The sequence below is a fragment of the Rhinolophus sinicus genome, linkage group LG09 (assembly GCF_036562045.2).
Source record: "Rhinolophus sinicus isolate RSC01 linkage group LG09, ASM3656204v1, whole genome shotgun sequence".
Lineage (NCBI taxonomy): Eukaryota > Metazoa > Chordata > Mammalia > Chiroptera > Rhinolophidae > Rhinolophus > Rhinolophus sinicus.
Genome location: NC_133758.1, coordinates 22,007,713 through 22,028,676, shown reverse-complemented (window position 1 = coordinate 22,028,676; position 20,964 = coordinate 22,007,713). Strand labels below are relative to the sequence as shown.

General features: G+C 49.5%; 1 protein-coding gene across 4 annotated transcripts in view; it reads left to right on the top strand.

The window, feature by feature from the left end:
- The first annotated feature begins 6,378 nt into the window (after window positions 1–6,378).
- ARK2C (arkadia (RNF111) C-terminal like ring finger ubiquitin ligase 2C) overlaps window positions 6,379–20,964 on the top strand; it is a 101,904-nt gene continuing 87,318 nt past the window's right edge. Inside the window, exon 1 of one of the 4 annotated variants that reach the window (XM_074340034.1) lies at window positions 6,379–6,945. In XM_074340034.1, the coding sequence (XP_074196135.1) occupies window positions 6,885–6,945 (61 nt within the window). In that variant the 5' untranslated portion in view covers window positions 6,379–6,884. The remainder of the gene's footprint in view (window positions 6,946–20,964) is intronic. The other 3 variants (XM_019739699.2, XM_019739698.2, XM_074340035.1) reach the window with 3 other exon arrangements.

Sequence of the window (20,964 nt, the reverse complement as noted above, 5' to 3'; positions counted from 1 at the left end):
CAGCAGCAGCCATGGGAGGTGTGCTGGAACAGTCTGTGGTCCAGAGCCCTTTGTGCAGCAGAGTAGAGACAATCCGAGGGGGTGAGTGGGCACTGAAATTCAGCCCGAGCTCCTGACCTGGGGCTCTGAGGCATATGAGGAAGAAGCACCATTTTCTTTTTTTAAAGTGTGTTTTTCCAGGACCCATCAGCTCCAAGTCATGTAGTTGTTTCAATCAAGTTGCAGAGGGCGCAGCTCACGTGGCCCATGTGGGGATCGAACTGGTAACCTTGTTGTTAAGAGCATCGCACTCTAACCAACTGAGCTAACCAGCCACCCCAAGAAGCACCATTTTCTAAGTTGCCCAACCAGAGGAAACATCTTTTTGTGTGCCTGCAGAGGGCAAAAAAATGTGTGCCAACTGTCTTGTAAAAATTTCAAATATAAACTCTATTCGTCAGGATTCTCCAGAGAAACAGGACCACTAGGATATGTATATAAATATGTAGAAGATTTATTATAAGGGATTGGCTCACATGATTAAGGAAACTGAGAAGTCCCACGGTCTGCCGTCTGCAAGCTGGAGAACCAGGACAGCTGAAGGTAGAGTTCTAGTCCAGACCCAAAGGCCTGAGAACCAGGGGAGCCAATGGTGTAAGTCCTAGTCTGAATGTGAAGCCTGAAGAACTAGGAGCAGGATGTCCAAGGGAAGATGAAGATGGATGTCCCAGCTCAAGCAGAGAGAGTGAATTTGCCGCCCCTCTGCCTTTTGTTCTATCCAGGCCCTCAGTAGATTGGATGAGGCCCACCCACAATGGGGACTGATCTTCTTTACTTCGTCTACCAATTCATTTGCTAATCTCTTCCAGAAAACATCCTCACAGATACTGCCAGAAACAATGTTTTACCAGCTCTCTGGGCATCCCTTAGCCCAGTCAAGTTGACACATAAAGTTAACCATCACATAAACTATACAGTAGAGAGAATAAAATAATGTAATGAACCCTTATGTATCCTTCATCTAATTTTAACAATTATCAACACAATGCCAACCTAGTTTCATCTATACTTCTCCCCCGGGGAGAGGTAAGGACCTTCTGTAAAGCATCTGCAAATATAATGATTCTTTGTGTAAACATAACCACAATACCATTATTCCATCTAAAAACCCAACATTTCCTTAATATCATTAACATCTAGTCAGTGTTTGCATTTCCCCAATTATTTTTATAGCTTATTTGTTTTAATCATGTTTCACAAAAGTCTAAATGTTGCATTTGGTTGATAAGTCCCCATGTCTCTATAAGTTCCCCCACCATCTCTTTCCCCCTTATCATTTATTTTTTGAAGAAAATGTTTGTCTCGTACAATCTCTATGATCTGGATTTTGCAAATTGTATCCCAATAGTATCTTCAAATATATTTCTCTGTTTCCTGTGCTTCCTCTTAATTGTGACTTAGAGGTTTGTTTAAGCTCAGGTTCCATTTTCCAGAAAGACTATTTCATAGGTGCTGGTCCATTCTTCTTTCAGGAGCCAAGTCATGTCCCATTGTCTCTCTTTTGGTGATGGCTATTGTCTAGAACTATTATTTCATTAAGATGCTATTCTCATTTTATCATTCCTTCTTCATTTATTAGCCAGTACTTCTCTACGAGAAACTTCCCTTCGCCAAATATTTCATTATCCCTAAATGGAGTTCACAGAAGGAAAGGCAGGACACAGGGCTTGATGGTTCCGATTTACCAGTTACATGTTTTCCTCTGAGACACAAGGCCTTCCCATTTTCTCAGCCTGTTGGAAATGGGCCCACTCTGTAGAGTTCTCGCCCACAGTGCCACTTAGACTTCCGTCTGACTCCCCATCATCCTTGGTTATGGACAACCCCTCTTGAATCCTCCTTATTTTCTTGTGTTTATGCTCTCACTCCCCAGTGACTGTCAGTCCCTGGGGCTGGGCCTCTGTGACTGCAGGCTGCATCGGTCTCCCCCACCATGTTTAGCGCAGGGCTGTTGTGACCCCAGTCACACGGTTCTGAGGATTGAAGTGCAGCTGTTTTGCACAGATTTTCAAAGTGTGGTCTACGTGATGCCAACACAACCTAGAGAAGAGCAGGAATTTTGTCATCAGTCTTGGACAATTTTCGATATCAACATGACTCCTGTGGTAGATTTGTTTCCACTTGTTGATTAAAATGCAACAGTGGTTGTACCCCAGATCTGAGGTTGAGCTCCGAAGGAGTTTTCCAAACATGCTTCTGGGCTCCAGAAACACGATGCTCTTAGACACCTTTCTGCAGGTGGTCAGAGAGGAGACAAAAGAGAGTTAGAAATCAAAGTGTGGGTGGTGGTTCAAGGTGACAGTCCTGTTTTTACTGCTGTAGAGGGTCATGTTTCTCCACTTTGGATCAGGAAATATAGATTGACCTTCACCTTTCATTTTTTTATATTTATTCCTGAGTTTTACAGTGCTAAGCCTGCAAACATGCTCTTGGTATTGGTTTTGGCAGGGAGTGGGAAGAACATACAAAGAAAAAACCCAATGAATGAAATATTTCTACAGATCTTTCTATTCTCAAGAATCTGCTTTATTGTACTTTTGTGGGCTTTAACTAATGGCAGGGGGAGTGGAAAACAGTCATCCCAGCACAATGAAAGAAAATGAGAAGTAGGAGCAATACTGGGCTGTGTGCTAGGAAATATGGATTCTAGTTCTAAGTCAGCCAGGAATGGTTGTGACCTTTTCTCCATTTCTGAGCCTCAGTTTCCTCATCTGTAAAACAAGGAGATGAGCAAGATAATAATCAAGTTTCATTCTTGGAGATCCCACTGTATTTATGCTTCTATAATTTTCTTTATTACTTATGGACTCCATAACTATCTTCTCGATTGAGCTTCACAGTAGACCTTTAAGGAAAATCTGACAGTATTATCTCCATTAGACAGGTCGTGCATTGAGGCTGAGAAATGGTAGGTGTTTGTCCAAAATTTCCTTCAAAATGAAACTCTTCTCCCTAATCCACATGAACTCCTTCTTACCAGGAGGCACATGTCTTGTGTGAATGTTGGTGCATTGGTGAATGTGGGCATCTGTCTGCTGTGTTTCTCTGATGTGTAATTATGAAGGGTACAGTTGGTAGGTAGATTTCTCTAGGTTTATCGCACTGTTCTATTGCTTGATAATTGCTTTTGTCTGATGCATGGTCCTTGTCACGGTATAATTTACACGAAATGCAAACACTAGGCAATCACAAGTAGCAACGGGAGGGCAAAAAGAAGTGGGTAAGGAGGGATGGACAAGCAAAGGGGAAACAACTAAGGCTAATAGCCAGACAGTTTTCTACGAGTATGTGCTCTATAAGTATTAACTTACTTGGTCCTCACATTAATCCTATGAGGAAGGTTGCTATAATCATGCCCATTTTACAGATATTGAAACCAAGACCTAGAGAAGTTAAATAACTTGTCCAAGTGAGTCAGTGGCAGAGCCAGAACGTCAAGCCAGGCAATCTGACTTCAGTTTATTTAATCACTCTATGGTTCAGGTCAGATTGGGTAGTCATAAGCCTTTATGAACTGCTCTTTAACCAAGATTAAAAACAACAACAACAACAACAACAACAAATGCCTACCCAAAGCTAGGAAGGTTGCAGAGGAATCGGCACATCAAGTATTGCTGGTAGCATTGACGAGTGCAATCTTTTTTTTTTTTTTTTTTTTTAATTTATTGGGGTGACAATTGTTAGTAAAATTACATAGATTTCAGGTATACAATTCTGTATTACATCATCTATAAATCCCATTGTGTGTTCACCACCCAGAGTCAGTTCTCCTTCCATCACCATATATTTGATCCCCCTTACCCTTATCTCCCACCCCCCACGCCCCTTACCCTCTGGTAACCACTAGACTATTGTCTGTGTCTATGAGTTTCTGTTTCTCATTTGTTTGTCTTGTTCTTTTGTTGTTTTTGGTTTATATACCACATATCAGTGAAATCACATGGTTCTCTGCTTTTTCTGTCTGCCTTATTTCACTCAGCATTACACTCTCAAGATCCATCCATGTTGTCACAAGTGTTCCTATATCATCTTTTCTTACCGCTGAATAGTATGCCATTGGGTATATATACCACAACTTCTTTATCCATTCATCTATCGAAGGACATTTTGGTTGTTTCCATGTCTTGGCCACCGTAAATAAAGCTGCAATGAACATTGGAGCACACGTGTCTTTATGTATAAATGTTTTCAGATTTTTTGGGCAGATACCCAGGAGAGGGATTGCTGGGTCATATGGTAATTCTATTTGTAATTTTGTGAGGAACCTCCACACTGCCTTCCATAACGGCTGAATGCAACCTTTTAAAAAGCAATACGCGTATGTGGCAAGAACCATAAAGTTTTCCATACTCGTCGATTTAAGAATGCCAGTCCTAGAAATTTGTTCTAAGCTTATACACGCAGTTTAACAAGAGCAACAAGCCATAAGCATGAAGAAGTTCACTGTATGATCTGCAATAATGGAAAACTGGGAGCAAATTAAGTGTGTAAGAATAGAGTATAATTAAGTAATTTCACAGTACATTCACTTGTTGGAATACTATGAAAACATTTAAAATGACAATTATGGAAATTTTGTAAAAGGACGGCAAAATATTAAATTTAAAAAGCAGGATTAAAAATATGTAGACTGTGACCGTGAATCCGATGTATATGCATATTGGCAAAGTCTGACATAGAACAGGACAAAAATTCTAATAGTCAGGGTGTTTGTTAGGTCTTTCCATTGGAAGATTTTTATTAGTGGTGGCATTATGTTTATTTGACAGATAATGGAAAAAGGAAAGATCTGGTGGCAGGAATGGGTTGAAATGATCTTCTAGAGTGAGGTTTGGGACAGTTGGGAGGTCTTTCCTGACTGCCTTCCTCCCTGAGTTCTTTGGGGGCAGCTGGAGGTGTTAATGTGGGGAAGAGGATCCATGTGTTTGGGAGAGAAAACCGTGAACTGGGATCCTACCCTGCCGTCACCACTGAATGTGGTAACTGTCTTGGCAAAGCCAGGCTATGGTTTTCCCTTTGCTGTCTTCTCCTTTGCCTCCTCTCACTTCTGTTCGTCATTCTTCAAGTCTCAGCTTAGAAATCACTTTCTGGAATCAACCCTGACTGCCCTTCCTACCTCCCACCCAGTGGCCTAGGCACCCCTCCTAGGTATCGCCTTCCACCACCCTATGCTGATGCCCTTCTCTGCACCTGGCAGGCTTTCTGATGATTGCGTTTACATTTCCGAGGTGCCCTCTGGGCTGCAAGGGTCGGGGTCTCAGGAGGACCTGCATCACTGTCCTACGCCCTGACACAAGTACAGCATGTATTCAATGAATGGTCCTCCTTTGCCTTATCTCTCCAAGAATGGCAGGTTGGGTTGGATTAGATTCCTTCCAGTTCCACACACTGTGATTTTACCATCTCGTTTTTTACCAAATTCGTTAAATAAAAGAGCCACTGGGTTTTGAAGACAAGTCCCAATGCAGGACATGGCCTCTATCTTTCCTCTTGTAGATGCTCTGTCTCCGCCCTCCTCCCCACCAAGCACAGTCTGAGGGTTGTGCTGAGAGTTTTCATAGCCAGTGGGCTGAGTGTGCAGGCACAATCTTAGCAGTCCACCTGACAACAGGGCTGCAGGGTGAAGGCTCTTTGCTTCTGTCTTGCTTGTACCTGGTAGGCCAGTCACAGGCCACACGTGACAGCGAGGCTGTGCCTCCACGTGTGACTCTAAGGAGCCTGGTAGCCCTGATGTCATATGTGTGCCTGCCTCCTGTGGAAGTGGGCGTGTCTGAACACATGGCTGGTTGTGCTTGTGTCAGAGTGGAACGAATGTTGGTTGAATGACTCTGGGTTTTCTGGGTGTGTCTCTGTATAGAACGTGTGCACATATCTCGGTGGATGAGTGACTTTCAATTCAACAAATAATTATTGCCAATTTTGTGCTCTGCAAGAGCAGCACAGTGGTGCGACAGGCAAGGAGCGTACATATCTGCATTGTGTACATATCTGCATTGTGTGTCCGCTCTGTGTGTCTTTGGGAATGTGTTCTTGGCACACTTCCTGCGTTAACAAGGATTTTGGGGTGTGCATGTCTGTGTGACCGTGCCTGGGTTCTGTGTGCGCCTGTTTGCTCGCTTTCCAGCTTCACTTGTGCCCGCAGTCAGGCTCTGCACGTGCGCCAGCCTCCATGCGCACGTCCCCAAGTGACCCGTGCGCGGTGTGCAAGGACCTCAGGGTCGTGTGCACTTGGTGCGCTCGTGCCTGTCTCTCCGCACGCACGAATGCACTTCCACATGTCTGGGTGCACGTCCCACTCAGTGTGTGCACGTTGCGTGTGCACGCCGCCCGTGTCTGTGTGCAGGGCACTTCACGCGCGTGCGCTCCGGCCTGCGGGCGGCCAAGGATCCGCGCTGGACTCCACGCGTCTCCCGGGGCTGACCCCCGCCCCCCTCACCTCCCGCGCCGGGCCGCGGGCCACTGCGATTGGCTGCCCGATCCCCTTCAGCCGTCACCCCTCCCTCCGCCCTCCCCCCCCACCCGCGCGCCCGCGGTCCCTGCTGTCCCCCGCGGTTTCGGCGAGGCCGCGCCGCGCTGCGCTCCGCTCCCATTGGCTGCGCGCGCCTTTGTGTGGCGGCAGCTGCGGCCCCAGCGCCTTTGAATGTCGAGAGGGGCCGGAAAGGGAGCCTTTCCATGGGCCATCTGTCTCCCCGCCAGCCGCCGCCCCACCACCGCCCGCGCCCCGCGCTCCGCCTCCCGCCCCGGCGGCTCCCGCAGCCCCGCCGCCGCCCGCGCCCGCGCCCCGGAGCCGCGCCACAAAGGGCCCGCGCGCAGCCGCCGCCGCCGCCGCTGCGCGAGGAGCCAGGATGGTCCTGGTCCACGTCGGCTATCTCGTGCTTCCAGTGTTTGGCTCTGTGCGAAACAGAGGTATCGCTTTTTCCTTTCGGGGTCCGCTTCGGAGCGTGGATTGCCGCAGGCACCGGGGCGGGGGCGGGCGCTGCGGGCGACGGGGGGCTCAGGGCACACCCGCGGGGACGCAGGGCGAGCAGTCTCTTCTCCCCTTTCTCTTTTGGGGGCACCCCCGAATGTGGAGGCGGCCGACCTCGTAGGAGCTTTTGCAGTGAAGTTAGGGTTTGGTGAATCCCCAGCCCCATTTTTTATTCTTTGCGGCGGATGCAGTTCCTCCAAATCACAGCCCCTTCCCCTAATACCTAGCCCTGTATGATCGAAAGACGGAGAGAGATACATGACTGTGTGTATCTGTGTGTGTGCGTGCGCGTGCGTGTGTTTGTGTGTGTGGAAACATACTTGGTTTTCTATGATTTGCTGTTTTTGAGGTACATGTGTGTTTTGTGTTATTTGTGTTTGTATTTCATTTTTGGGCCATTGATACCGATGGCTGACGAGCTGGGATCTGGTATCTGCCCCATCCCATGCCCCAGCCCCCACCCCTCGTGGGCACTTGCATGATTTCCAGTCCTCTTTTCTCCCTATAACCCTTTAAGTATGTGTCGCCCGTGTGCTATCCTCTTTAGCCCCCATTGTCTTTGTATGACAGTTGCATTCACGGGTTCAAGATGCGTGTGTGTGTGTGTGTGCAAGAGTGTGCACGCCTCGGAGAGTCAGACGTGTACTGCTGTGCACCCCTGGGCCCAGACGGAGCGGGTTGCCCGGTTCTTGGGTGTTGCTGTGTGTGAGGATGAGGTGGGAAGCTGCCCCATGGTCAGGCCTCTGCCCCGGGCAGGCATTGACCAAGCAGCAGGCCGGCGCAGGCTTTGTTTTTAACTGTGATATATGGGGTGTGTTTGCACGGTCCCCTTCCCCACATCCCTTTTCACATTCTGCTACAATAGCTTGATTTCCCCCTCTTCTCCCCCGCACCCATTTCTTCCATTTCCTTTTAATCAAAAATTCCCACCTCCCAAAGTAAATCCGAGATGCATCTAGATTCATTTTTTTTTCCTTTTTGTATTCTGCGTCTGGACTCACAATTTCTCTTCTTGGAAATGTTTCTTCTTTCCTTTCCCACTCCACGTCTCCTTAAATCCCTGCGGGCTAAAGCCCTCCCCCTCGCCCTCCCTCAGGCACAGAATGATGTCTTCCCCCTGCGACCAGGGCTGCTCCACCAAGTCTGAGTGGGGGGTGGGGTCGCGGGGCCAGCACTTCAGTGCGCCCCAGGGGCCCGATTGGGCGAGAAAATGAAAGCCCAGCCCTCTTTCTTCCATCCCAGCTGTCCCAACCCCACGCCTCTCCCCGGAACCTAAAAGGCAAGGTTGGCCCTCTTAGGCCTGTTTGAACCGCAGTTTTTTTTGTGTGTGATGATAGAATGATGACATTCTGCATTTATCAAATCTTTTTTTTCTTCATTGTGTAGCTCAGTGAATGGTCAACTCGCTGCTGTGTGCGCTGTGACCCTCTGCCTCCGCATTTAGCTGTATTGTGACACCCCTCTTAACCATCTCCTGTCTCCATCTGAGGAAGGCATTGCTATTTAAGCGGCAGTATCCCCTATCTCAGGCCGGCCTAGCACTGGGGGGCGGTGGAGGAATGGGTGTGTGAGGAATAGGAAGGGGGGGGGGGCCTGGATGAGGTCCTCCTTGAAATGCCAATCCCTCCTGCCCCAAATCACAATTATGTCTTATTACTTGGCATTTCCTCTGAAAACGGGTGTGGAACATTACACTAGGCAGAAATTCAAAAATGATTAAGAAGGATGTTGAGCCTGAAAGTATAATTATCCTGATTAAATCATTATCATCCTCATTAATACCACCAATCTCTAAATACCATTGCAGGATGCCGATTCTGTGTTTTGAAATTCAAATTGCTCAGCTGCCTTTACATTTTATTTTTAATACCAACCCCCCACCCCCAAACAAACAAAAAAAAAATCCAACAGAACAAATTCTGCCTGTCAGTCAAAGTTTACTTTCATGGCAAACACGCCCACAGGAAATTCGAGGGCTGATGGTGACTCCGCCTGTGGGTAAAATTTAGCACAATGTGATAAGAATTCATGACCTTCGGATAGAGGATACTAATGCTTAACCCAACAAGGTCCTAAACCACAGTCTTCTTGTAAAACTATTAGATAGCTTGCCAGCTTAAATCTGTTCTTTTTAGTTTCCATTGTAGTAGTGTAGGATGTATGTAGGCCATTTCAGAATAGATGTAGAGAAATAACCATTTTTGTATCTTCATCTTGTTTAGCCGAGTACATTGCACTGTAAATCCCTGTTAAGTGGATTCCTTTTGCCTTGGCTTGGAGGCTGTAACCTCCCCATTTCCCACTTAGCTGGGTGGTCATCAGTTAGCTTCCTGGTAGCACCCAGGCATAAGTGAAGAGATTACATGTAACTGGAGGCAAAAAATAATATATATATGAAAATCTTTGATGAAATGACAGTTGCTGCTACTCCATAGCCTCTGAAAATTTGGTGCAGCAAGGTCCCTGGCTTAAGGGGGAGCCATACCAAAGTGTCTTAATTGTTTAGTCGGACAATGTCAAGAGCATCTTGGGACATTCGCCCTGGCCCTCCGAGCTGCCCCTTTAACAGCCGGCTGCCTTCTGTGGTCTTGTGGGCCAGACCTGCTTGAAACAACAAACAAAACAGAGCAATAATGAAAGAAGAAGGCCCCTAACTTCGAGGGCCCTTCCAAAATAAAGTCCCAAGTGGCCTCCCCAGATTGCCATGTGGCAATCTGAAAGAAAAGGGGCGGGGGGGTGGGGGAAGAAGAAAAAAGAATTCCCAGCAAAATGGTTTTCCATTAAACAGGGATAGCGTGTTCTGCTGTGCTGAATTACTTCCTGTTCTTATTTTGTGGGTAATTTTTTCTGTATCAAATATCCTTTTGGTTGTGTATCTTTTTCACCTTTTCTTGTACTAAAACTAAAGCATGATCTGTATTTTTTTACATTCCCCAGTTGACAATGTACAGCGCTCGGTTAGAGATGTTACCCTGCTGAACCGTACTGTGGTCGTGTAGCCCGGGCCATCTGCTCATTGTACGCTGCTTTTGTTCTGTTGCCCTTCGAAGCATGGTGGGCCCAGCCTTTTTTTTTTTTCTTTCTTTTTTTTTGTATCGTGTGCATGACAACATTGTTACACACAGAATCCACTAATACTAATATACAATCTCTCAATAAAGAACTAGTTTCCTATATTAACCTAGTGTGCTTTTTCTCTTGCTGTTTTCCCATTTATTGTTGTATCCTGCTGTTTAGATATTCCCCCTTGCTTTTCTATCCCCACCCTCACCCACCCACCACTCCCACCTCCCATTGTAAGATTTCGAGTGAATGCCTTTTTCTTTCTTTTTTTTTTTTTTTTTTTTACTTTTTTGTTTTGTTTTGTAGTACAGATATGGTAACCTTAATTTCATCCAGTCCATATCTTTTTATAATAGGTGTCTGGGGTGATGGGAGGGTCAGTTGTCCTGTCACACCCAAACAGCTCAACTGGGTAGAGAGAATCCCTATCTTTGGCCACCTGTGTAGCCAGGAGCCTCCACATTTCATCTTGGTTTCCAAATTACACTGTCACTCGGTTTTATGATGCTGGTGACGAGAAGGGGATATAACACTTAGTTGAGAAAAGGGATACTGTTCTTAACTAGCAATCTTGTAGCATTTCAGACTTGCCTGACAAACCCATTTTTAGTTGTGTTTTAACTTTTACTGTCTCATTGATTGATTGACTGTTCTTCTAAATCATGCTGGGTGACATGTTACATGTAGTTGAAGCCATGATCTGGAATTTTAAAGTACCCTTTTCTGTGTGCATATTTACATTCTTGGGACTGGCAATGTAAGTTTTGCATTCAGATCTTGCATCAGGAAGAGTTTGAAAGAGAAACCAATTCAGACCACCCCCACATTCATCCCAGGGCCAGCAGCCTGACCTGTTAGCGTAGAAATAAGAGGGCCTATGCCCTCTGCAGGCTGGGAGCCAGTTAAAGCTGATTATAGCCTGGGCCCTGACAGCTGCCTTATCTGTGGCCCTAGTGCCTCTCTTTGAGAAAGAAAACCAGAACTCTGCCATTGTCTGAGAGTGTGTGTGTGTGTGTGTGTGTGTTTGGGGAAAGGGAGGGATCAGGAGGGAAGTCAGGACGTATCCCTAAATTGAATTGGAAGAAGAATCCTTAAAATGTATCTTTGTCCCATAATTACATTTGAGAAGCCAGTAGAGAGATATTTTTTTTCCCCCAGAGTGGAACCCAAATTCAAGCATTTGTCAATTACACCTATTCAATTTCAGCCCAGAACAAGCCTTGCTAAATGAGGCATTTTAGACACTGAGGAAATCAGTTGATTAAAGAAATTCACGGTTCTTTCAAAGGGTCATCATTTTGGACCTGCTTTTCCTTGGCTGACATACCTCTCCTCCCCTCCCCTCCCCTGCCCCTCCTCTGGGCTGTCTCCCGGGCTTGCCTCTGCCCCTCTGCCAGGGTTCCTTCCCTGGGCAGGTGCACCCCTGTCTGACCACGGTGCTTCCTTGCCTTCTTTGTGGCTTGGTGCAACTCTCCTCTCCCCCCATGGCTGCCCTTGCTGCTCTAGCCCTTTGTTCTCGCGCTCTCCCCAGCCCGAGTGGGAAAGCGGAGCTGATTTACTGTGACACATGGACACACATGGAAGTCCCCAGGGGAGGCTCATGCTGTAGTTGTACAAGAAGAGATAGGCAGGTCTTCGAGGATTTGGTTTCTTTTTCTTCTCATCCTTCTCTTTTATTTTGGTTTACACGAAACTTTACATGTTGTACCTAGTTTAAGAAATACAATAAACCACTCCCAACCCAACCTCCATAATGAGAAAACCACCTAAGCCAAGTGATCACCCTCACTTTTGCCCTAAGGAGCAGTGGCTCATTAGATCAGTATTAACCAACTCCAAGATTTTATTTTTTCTAAATTAGGATTAATGTATGTCAGAATTATTGGACCAACACATTTCGAGGATGGTTTAATGACCTAGTAATACTATAGAAAGTTACTGGGTTAATGGGAAGTCATGTTTTAGCAACTTATCAAATGCACACTGTATTTGCACACAGATTGTCAGAATAAACACATTCATATGAAGGAGTCTTTTCTTCTGATGGGACAATCCAATCATTACAAAGCCATTGTACTTTATATCTTTTCTCTCAGCCATCTGACACATACCTGTTTTAATAACGTTTTGACTCCAGGATTTTGGACCAGCCAGCGGTTCCATAGATCCGATACCACAGACTTTGTAATAAGATGGAACACAACTCTTGTTTACAGCTCTTCTTTCTGAACTAGAGAATGTCTCTCTTGAAACTACTAGCATCAGATAAGGTCCGCTTAACTGATGAGTTTTCTAAAATAATAGTATCCCATAAACAAGCAAATACTGATCATAGCATTCAAGGTTAGGAGAAAAGCCCACCAAGAATCTCAATGCCTTAGTATGCAAATGACAGCGACTGGGTCACCTCTCTTTTTGCAGTTTGCTCACCTCCTGCCTCCCTACTCCCCACCCCCGACGTCCTTTCCATCTTTAAATAAGCAGGCTGCAGTGTCAACTGGAAAACAATGGTTTTCTGGGCTAGGGAAGCCAACTGCTACGTGCAGGATCCAAGTACAGTGTGGTGGCCCCTTTCCTGCCAGGAGACACAGGCCTTTGCTTCTGATTCAGGGTGCGACATTGATCTCTCAGTCCAACCCAAGCACTGTTCCACAGATGGGCAAGAGATTTGTGCCTTAGTTTTTCTATGGCTCTAAATAGCTCTTTAAGAATTCATGGCTTACCGTAGTCTGCATGTGAATTAGTATTTATTTGTTTCTAGTGTGGTTTAGCAGCAGATGACCAAGAGAATTGGGAGGGAGGGCAGGTAGAGGGGAGGGCTTATCTTAGAGACTCACACTTTTCCGATGACTTAAGAAGTAAAAGCAAACATTCATAACCCCACAGCTGAACTACTCACAAGGCCTGTACCTTCATTTATTCAGTCATTCATTTCTTCGCTTGTTTGTTCATTTAGTTAATGAATGTTTATTGAATACCTACTTGGGGCCATGCAAAGGGGGATACGAAAGCAATGTAGGGTCTGGGTGACTGCCCTCCTGAGACTCGTGCTGGGGAAAACTAAGTGCCCAAATGGATGGCAGGACATCCTGACTGGAGAGGAGGAAAGAGCTTGGAGCCGTCTAGGGTTGAGTCCTAGCCCAGTCTTGACGTGGAAGGGTGAACTTAGGCCACTGCTCTGACCATCCTTTAAACAATAACTGTCATAAATACCGACCTGCTAGGATGTGTCTAGATTATTTGGAGGTATCTGACACACAGCAGGTGGCTAGGTGTGGGAGATGGCTGTCCCCCATCCCCCACAACTGGAGGGGTTTACTGGCCCGAGGGATCAAATAAAATCCAGATGCCCTTGCTGAGGATGTGGGGTTGAGGTGTGCCTCAAAGGAGCAGGAAGGAGGAGAGCTCCAGGTGGGAGGGGGGCAAGGAGGGAGACTGGCCTAGGCCAAGTGGTTCTGCTGATCTGGCAAGAACAGAAAGTGCATCTGAGGAGGGAGAGGGGTGTGTGTGTGTGTGTGTGTGTGCAGGTCTGTTGCCTTGCACAGCTACAGGTGGCACCAGGACCATTGCCCTGCCTTTCAGTGGTTCTCCCTAGAGCACAGCTCCAGGAGTTAAGCAGCAGTTCTGGAGAATGTGGAAGATAAGGCAGGAAGAGATGTGGGAGCCAGGTTCTGAAGGCCGTTGGAGGCTCCAGTAGAGTTTGGACTTGCTCTTTCAGCCATTGGGGCCTCTCTGGGGACAGTGCTGTTTCAACAACTTATTCTAGCCGCTGATGACTCAGGGGTGAGCCTAGGGGGTGGCTGAGGCCAGGGAGGAAGCGGGGGCAGGCTTCCAGGGGTGAGGGAAGCCCAAACGGGGGCGTGCGAAAGACAGCCTCACCCCAGGGGCCTTACTATAAGAGGAAATAAGGAGAACTGAGTCGATGTGGAGGGGCAGGGAAATTTGGGGTGCTTGGGAGAGTATAAGACCACGAAGACAGACAGGGAAGAGGGGAGAAACAGACAGTTTTGGGGAGAGATGAGTTCAGCATGCAAATAACAGACTGAATTTGAGATGCTGAGAGTGACAGCGGGGAGGGGACTGTGGCAGTGCCCTGGACTTGACAACTTCTAATACTTGGTTGGGGTAGGAAATTAACTTCAGTAATAACAATTTCTCCTATTGACATGACATCCCTTCAAAAACCTCTCCATGCTTGAAATCCCCTTCTTTGGTTATGCGTATATATCTTTCTTTACTCAGCAACCTTTCCTACCACACTGACACTCCTGGACCCCTGGACCCCATATCAGTTTGAACAACTTTTATCAAAGTTCGCCTTTCTTGAGAAAAGAGACCCCAAGGCAAGCAAGTGCCAGGATTATTGCCTGCATAGGTTTGTAAAAAGGTGTCGCTACCCATGGGACAAGGAGGAGCTGGTGGGAGTCCCCCTGATAGTAGAGTATGGGGATGCGCTAACTGGGGCAAAGGCAGGGGATGACAGGTGGGGCGCGGGCTCTGATCGCAGGTTTGGTCCTGTCCACAGAGAGCTGATTTTCCCCAATTCAAACCTTTTTCTCTTCTGTTATTTCATTTCCTCCTGGACACAGCTTGTGAGGTGGTAACTGGGGACCAGAGGAGGAAACTGAGGCTGAGGGTGGGGAAAGCCTTTGCCACGCCCCCCCGACCCCCCACCCCAGCTTGTAAATGGCTGAACCAGACGTAGATGCCAGGTGTGTTTCCTGCACTGCCTGCCATGCCCACACGCTGTTAGGAACCCCAGGCAAGAGACCCAGGCAAGAACTGGAAAGGAATCCCCACTTTTCTTCCATGTCTGGGGGGACCAATTCGGAAAGCGAGGCTCCTTGTCTGCATTGGGAGAGGCCTTTGTCCAGCTGAGGGCCGACCAAGCTGTGAGGGGGTCTGAGTTTCCAACACTGAGCCCCAGGCCCCTGAAAGGCGCCTCAGAGAGACAAAGAAGGTGCATGGTGGACCAGAGGACCCCCCCCCCCCCGCCCAAAGTAGGAAATGAACAGGGGGCCAGAACCGGAGTGGTGAGTCCTCTAAACTCAGAGGGAGCCTGGCTGGCTTGATGGGAGGGCAGGGGGGACTCTGCTCTGATTGCCACACAAGTAATCGGGTGGTCTTCTGAGGACTTGGGCTCCCAAGTTGGAGCACATCTTCCATTTTTTTGTCAGTTCATCTCAGTGCCTTGAGACGTTATATCAGTGTGATGTCACGGAAGTCATATCATCACATTTTGGAAAGTTTAGAAAACAGACCAAAGGAAAAAAAATCTCTTAGGAGTCCATCCTTCTATGATCATGTTAGTGAAAGACTTTCCATGTTTTGGTTCATACATATATATGTAGAACTGTAAACACAGTCATAAACAATTTTGTATTCTCCATTTCTTAACATTTAATCACAAGCCTTTTCATGTTCTGCTACATTGTTTTCACAAGCATCACTTTTAATGGCTGCGTAATATTCCACCTGCATGGTGGCTGTGTACTCAGGCTCAGTGGCTTCTGAGGTACACAAACGGCCCTGGGTTGCAGGGCCACTCCGTGCTGGTCTGTCCACCACCTCTCCTGGGCTGCTGTTCGGGAGGAGGTGGTTAGTGGAACGGGTCTGACAGCACCCACGTCTCTCTGCCCACCATCAGCCCTTTCTATCAATAGGCCCATGTAGGTGGTGGGGAGGGCAGAGAAGAGAGGGCTCAGGGAAGGAAGAAGGTTTGATAAACTATTCTGAGATCTGGGTTCTGGTCTTTGTTCTGCTGCAAACTTCCACTGTGATCTTGAGCAAGTCAACGTCCTCTACCAGGTCTCAGTTTCCCCTCTGTGAAATGGGTACAACAGGCCCATTGTTTCTGCTTCGTAGGACTTGTCACATGAAGGAATACATAGGAAACAAAGGGAGAAGCCAACCAAAGGCAACAGTAACAATGACGACTCACATTATTCACAGTGGTCATCCTCAGACAGGCCACGCTGAACAGTGGGAATAGCCCCGGCTGTGAGTCCCACTCTGTCAGTAACCACCCGTATGACATGTTGGCTGAGTCTGACTGCTCTGCGCCCACACTTCCTATCTGCCAAGGGAGATAATTGGCCTAATTGCCCCCTCCTGCTCTAAAAAGCTGTGATTTCCTCTTGATGAGAAGAACTTACATTTCCATTGCCTTTCTCCGGGGCAGTTTAGCGCTCAGTAGATAGGCATTTGCCCTTCCACTGGCCGAGCTGCTGTGCTGTAGGAGTGAAGGGGAGCAGCAGTTACTTCTGGCTGCTGGTGCCAGGGCAGTGAGCGCAAGCCCCCTGGGGGTCCCGAGCTTAGGGTGGTCCCACTTCCTGGCCCTGCTGCTCTTGTTCGGCCTCGCAGCTAGAAGTTCCTGTACATATCATTGGTTCCTAAGGTTGTCCTGTGCTGCTACTGGGCAGGGGACAGCCCTCCAGGAAGTTACCCCCAAGGTGGCTGTCCCATCACAGGGCTCAGCTCCTCTCCCAAGGTGGCAGTGGCTGTGTAGTGTGGCCTCCAGAGCCTAGGAGAGAAGTGGCGGCTGCTGACTCAGCACCAGCCTGCGGGAGGGGAGGGGGGGAGGAGCTCTCAGAGCTGGGAGGAAGTGAGAATTCAGCCAACACCTGTCTCAAGGAAGGGCAGGAAGCTTTGGAACAGCTGCTGCTCCCCCTCTGGGCTGTGAGCGGGAGGGAAGGGGGTGGAGGCGCTCGCAAGCCATGTCTTTCCCCCAGCCAGTTTGCTTAGCTCTGGCTCTCGTCCTGCAGCTGCCAGCGCCTCCATACCACCTCCCTCCCCCTGACTCAGGGGCCCTGCAGTGCTGCCTGCCCCCCAGGACCACCCCACACCTACAACAATTGCTTCTGCTCCCAAACTCTGTGGGCACTAATGGGTTAATGTGCCCAACCCACTCCAGGGCTGGAGACCCTGGCTTTCCTTAAGCCCAAGTGTGGCCCTTCCTGGGAGAGGTGGGGGGTGGCTCAGCCTCCATGGCATTCCTGGAGGGAGAGCTGGAATGCACTGAGGAGGAGGTCCTATCCTGCCCCCCCCCGCCCCGCCCCCCACACACCTATGAGGCCTGGCCCTGCTGACCACAGCTGAGAAATCTGGGGAAGGTGAGGCGCTGACTGGGGGAGATCTGGGCCCACAGGCCAGTCCCCTTTTTCAAAGCTCCCGGCACTGCCATTCACTCCAAGGCCCAGTAGTATCTGTACCCAACTCGGTACTGAGAGAGGACAGAAGAGGCAGCTGGACAGAGCCTGGTTCGGTCGGCGTTCACCAGAGCCCCTTTTGGACACCAGGATTGGCATGCTCTGACCTTGGTTTCATCTTTGGTGGCCTCATCCTTGGGGGCATAGGTGGAGAGCAGGCCTGAAGAGGGGGCTCAGTCAGCTGTTCTGAGTGAAGCTGGGCCTGGAAGGCAGCTCCGGCCTGTCTTCCTTTGGCTGAGGAGACACTGCGGCTGCTGCAGGCAGGGGTGCCCAGGAGGCAGGGGTGTCATGGCCTATGGCAGTAGGGGAAGGGCAGGGAGAGGCCGCGGGAGGGAGCATGGGCCCCGCCAGGACGGAGGAATCCAGCTCTCTCCCCACCAGCAGGAGTGGGACTCAGGAAGGGGTGGGGGAAGAGAGGTCATGTTGGGTGAAGGGAGCAACAGCCAACCTGCCCTCACCTGGGCAGGTGAACTGGGAGCATGATGGAGAAGGTAGAGGAGAAGCCCAGACATGAACCTGGGATAGCATTTTCATTTTCCTATTCTATCCTCATCCCATCCTGAAGGGTTCCTGACCAGTGCGACGTTCTCCTAGGGGAGAGGTGGAGGAAAGAGGGAACAAGAAGGATGGGGAGGTGGGAGGAGGATGTCAGAGACATGCTCTGTTGTCACCGTCCCCCACCCCTTAGCAGGTACCACTCATCTCATGGGAACTCACTACGTGTGTGCTGGTACGTGCGGAGTCCTGTCTCGTGCTCGTCATGGGTGGGTGGGCCAGGCCTGCCCTCTGGGGGGATCCAGGCTAGAGGGGAGACCGGACAGGTGTGGAACAGTGAGCAGAACTCTCCGCTCAGGGCTATAAAGGGCCTTGCCACGCCACAGGAAAGACTCAGCATGGTTTCCAGTTTTACTGCTAAATGTAGGGAAAAGCAGATTTTTATATTAAACTAAACAAGGAACTCTTCTGTCACCAATGGCACATTTTGCATGAACTTTTGTGCAGAAACATAGAATTCGAGGAACGTAGTTCCTTCGGGTGGCCAGGCCAGGCCCCTGTGGCTGGGGTGCTGGGACGCTGGTGTTGTCTCACAGCCCTCTGATAGCTGGCTGCTTGTGAGGAAGTGTTTCTGGGTGGTGCAATGTCTTCTTCCTACAGAACTAGAAACCCAAGACTGTCTGGTGGCTGGAGTCGCAAAGCCAGCTTCCAAGAGTCCCTTCAGGATTGGGACCCTGTCTGTTGAGGGCCAGTGTCCTTTCGGGGTCTTGACGTAAGGCCAGTTGGAAGCAGTCCGAGTTCCAGCAGTCCCAGCAAGGGACACTTCACGGGCCAGGCTGAAGGCAGCATGGGGGTTAACTGGGCAGAGGGAGAAGGGTGGCATTTCAATATGGTGACCGATCTACACGTGTCTGTCTGGAGAGGCAGGGCCAGGACTGGGAGTGAGGGTCTGAGGCGGGAGGTGGGGGGATGGAGATGAACCTCAAGAACAGGCATGTGAGGGAGGCCTTCCTTTGGGGCACACCCATTGGGGGCTGCCCCTGGTACTCTAAGGACTCTCCCCACCCCCCTGCTTTTTTCACGGTGGTAAAATATATTTAGCATAAAATGTGCCATTTTAGCCGTTTTATACTGTACAATTCAGTGGCAGTAGGGTCCAGTCACAACGCTGTGCCACCAGTGTCATGGGGACGTGAGGATGAAGAGAGTTGTGATGCACTTAGAGTACAAAGCACACAAAAGCCTGGGAGGTACTTAGCAAAAGATGGCCATTCCCAACACTCCCTCCCTCCCTCTGAACACATCCCTGTTTGTTTGGGTCTGGAACAGTTTGAGGTGTCCTAAGGGGGTGCAAAGGGGACAGACAGGAAAGGGCCAGGCATGTTAATTGCATAAGCAATTCCTGAGAATCTATTTTGAGTTGTGGACAACTGAGGCACAGACAGTTTCTGGCTTGCGGCCTAGCTGGAGAGACCCTTGAGCACCCATGAAGTGGGTGGAGAACGCATGGACTGAGCTACAGGCCATGGTCATGCTGGCCAGAAAGTGTGGTCCAGCCTGGAAACAGCTGGCCAGAGGCTTGGATGGGGAGAGGTCACTGAGACCTGCAGAAGTGAGGAGGGCCTGCCTCCCAGAAGAGGCGAAACGAGCTCGAGGAGGGAGACCTGTAGCTCTGTTGCCTGGGAGAAGCTGTCAGCTCAGTCTGCCCCCCTGCCCTGCCCCCTCTCCCATGTAGGCCCAGGTTGGAGCCAAGAGGTGAATGTTCAGAGTCCTGGGGCTGTCACCTTGTCTGATTTTTCTTTTTCTTTTCTGGAGTATGGGGCCTCTCATTTCATTGTCATCCCACCCATTCCAGTCCCCTTCCTCCCTCCCATCCCCCTGGCCCTGGCCATTCCCCCTGGAATTCTCTGTCTCCTCTCCCATCACTCTGCCCAGCCAGACTGCCTGAGGGCTCTCTTGGGTCCATGCACTGTCCCCTGGGAGAGCTGGAAAGATGGTGAGGCTGGCTGAGGGGTTTCGTGACCTCACTCTGAAGTGGACAACCCTCTCGGGTCACTGGTCCTGCTTACTCCAGAATGGGGTACTCCTTACCTGCCAGGCTGCGTGAGGATCAAATGAGCCGGCAGATGTAATGCGCCCACTGTGACGTCTGGCACCGAGTACGGGGCTCCTCTTATTGTACATGGCTCCCTACTGGGGAGTTTCCACATGCAGAACCCCCCACCTGCTCCTACGAGGCACTTTGAATTTGGTAAGGGGAACAAAGGGGATGGGGAAAGACTTCTCTGAGTCTTAGCACTGTCACCTGTAAAATGGGAATAATCCTAGTAAACCCCACAGGGTTATAATGAGCCTCAGATTTGATCATGGATTTGTGTGGCTCATCTCACTGATGGGCACTGAGCATGTGTGCTGGGCCAGGTGCCAGCTGGGCACTAGACACATGGGGATAATGATAACAACAGCAAATGCTCCTGTCACACTTGCTCTGGGCCAGGCACTCTCCTAAGCACATTACCTGCCCTAAAGAGACTCAGTCCGGACGGAAACACATACGTGAACAATCGGAAAGTTTGGTCCAAGGTGTGTGCTGGGTGCTTTCTCAGCCTGCGGGGAGCTGTCCTGGGGAAAGTGATGCCTGGAGGGGCTGATGCTGAGCTGAGTCTTCAAGGATGCGCAGGGCTGACCAGGTGGGGTCGACCAGGTGGGGCCAGGGTGTTGCAGGCAGAGAGGCTGCAAGGACAGGGTGCGTGGAGAAGCAGAGTGCTGCAGAAGGGGCCTGGGGAGGAGGCAGCTGTCCTGGGGGGGGGGGGGGTGGGGCTTTGTCACTGCTCATTGTCCGCATAGCCGTGTTGCCTGTTGATCAGCATTGCTGCTGGCTGATTGGCTTTTGTCAAGAACAAAGTGCACACAATCCACCCAGAGCTTCAAGTGTCCTGAGCTAAGGTCTGGGGTGTGGGTCGGGGGCTGGGCATTGCCCTTGAGGATCTAGAAAACAAGGTTGGGGTCTTGACGGATGCCCACGAGAAGATGATGGGGCATCATCCTCCTCACAACAAGAACAACAATAAGGTTATTATGGCCAGGTGCTGGGGGGGCGGGGAGGCGTTCAGAGGAGGGGGCTGTGGGGCCGGAGAGACCTGGAGAATGGGGGGGGGGGTGCAGCTGACTCTTGAAGTAAGGGCCTGGGGC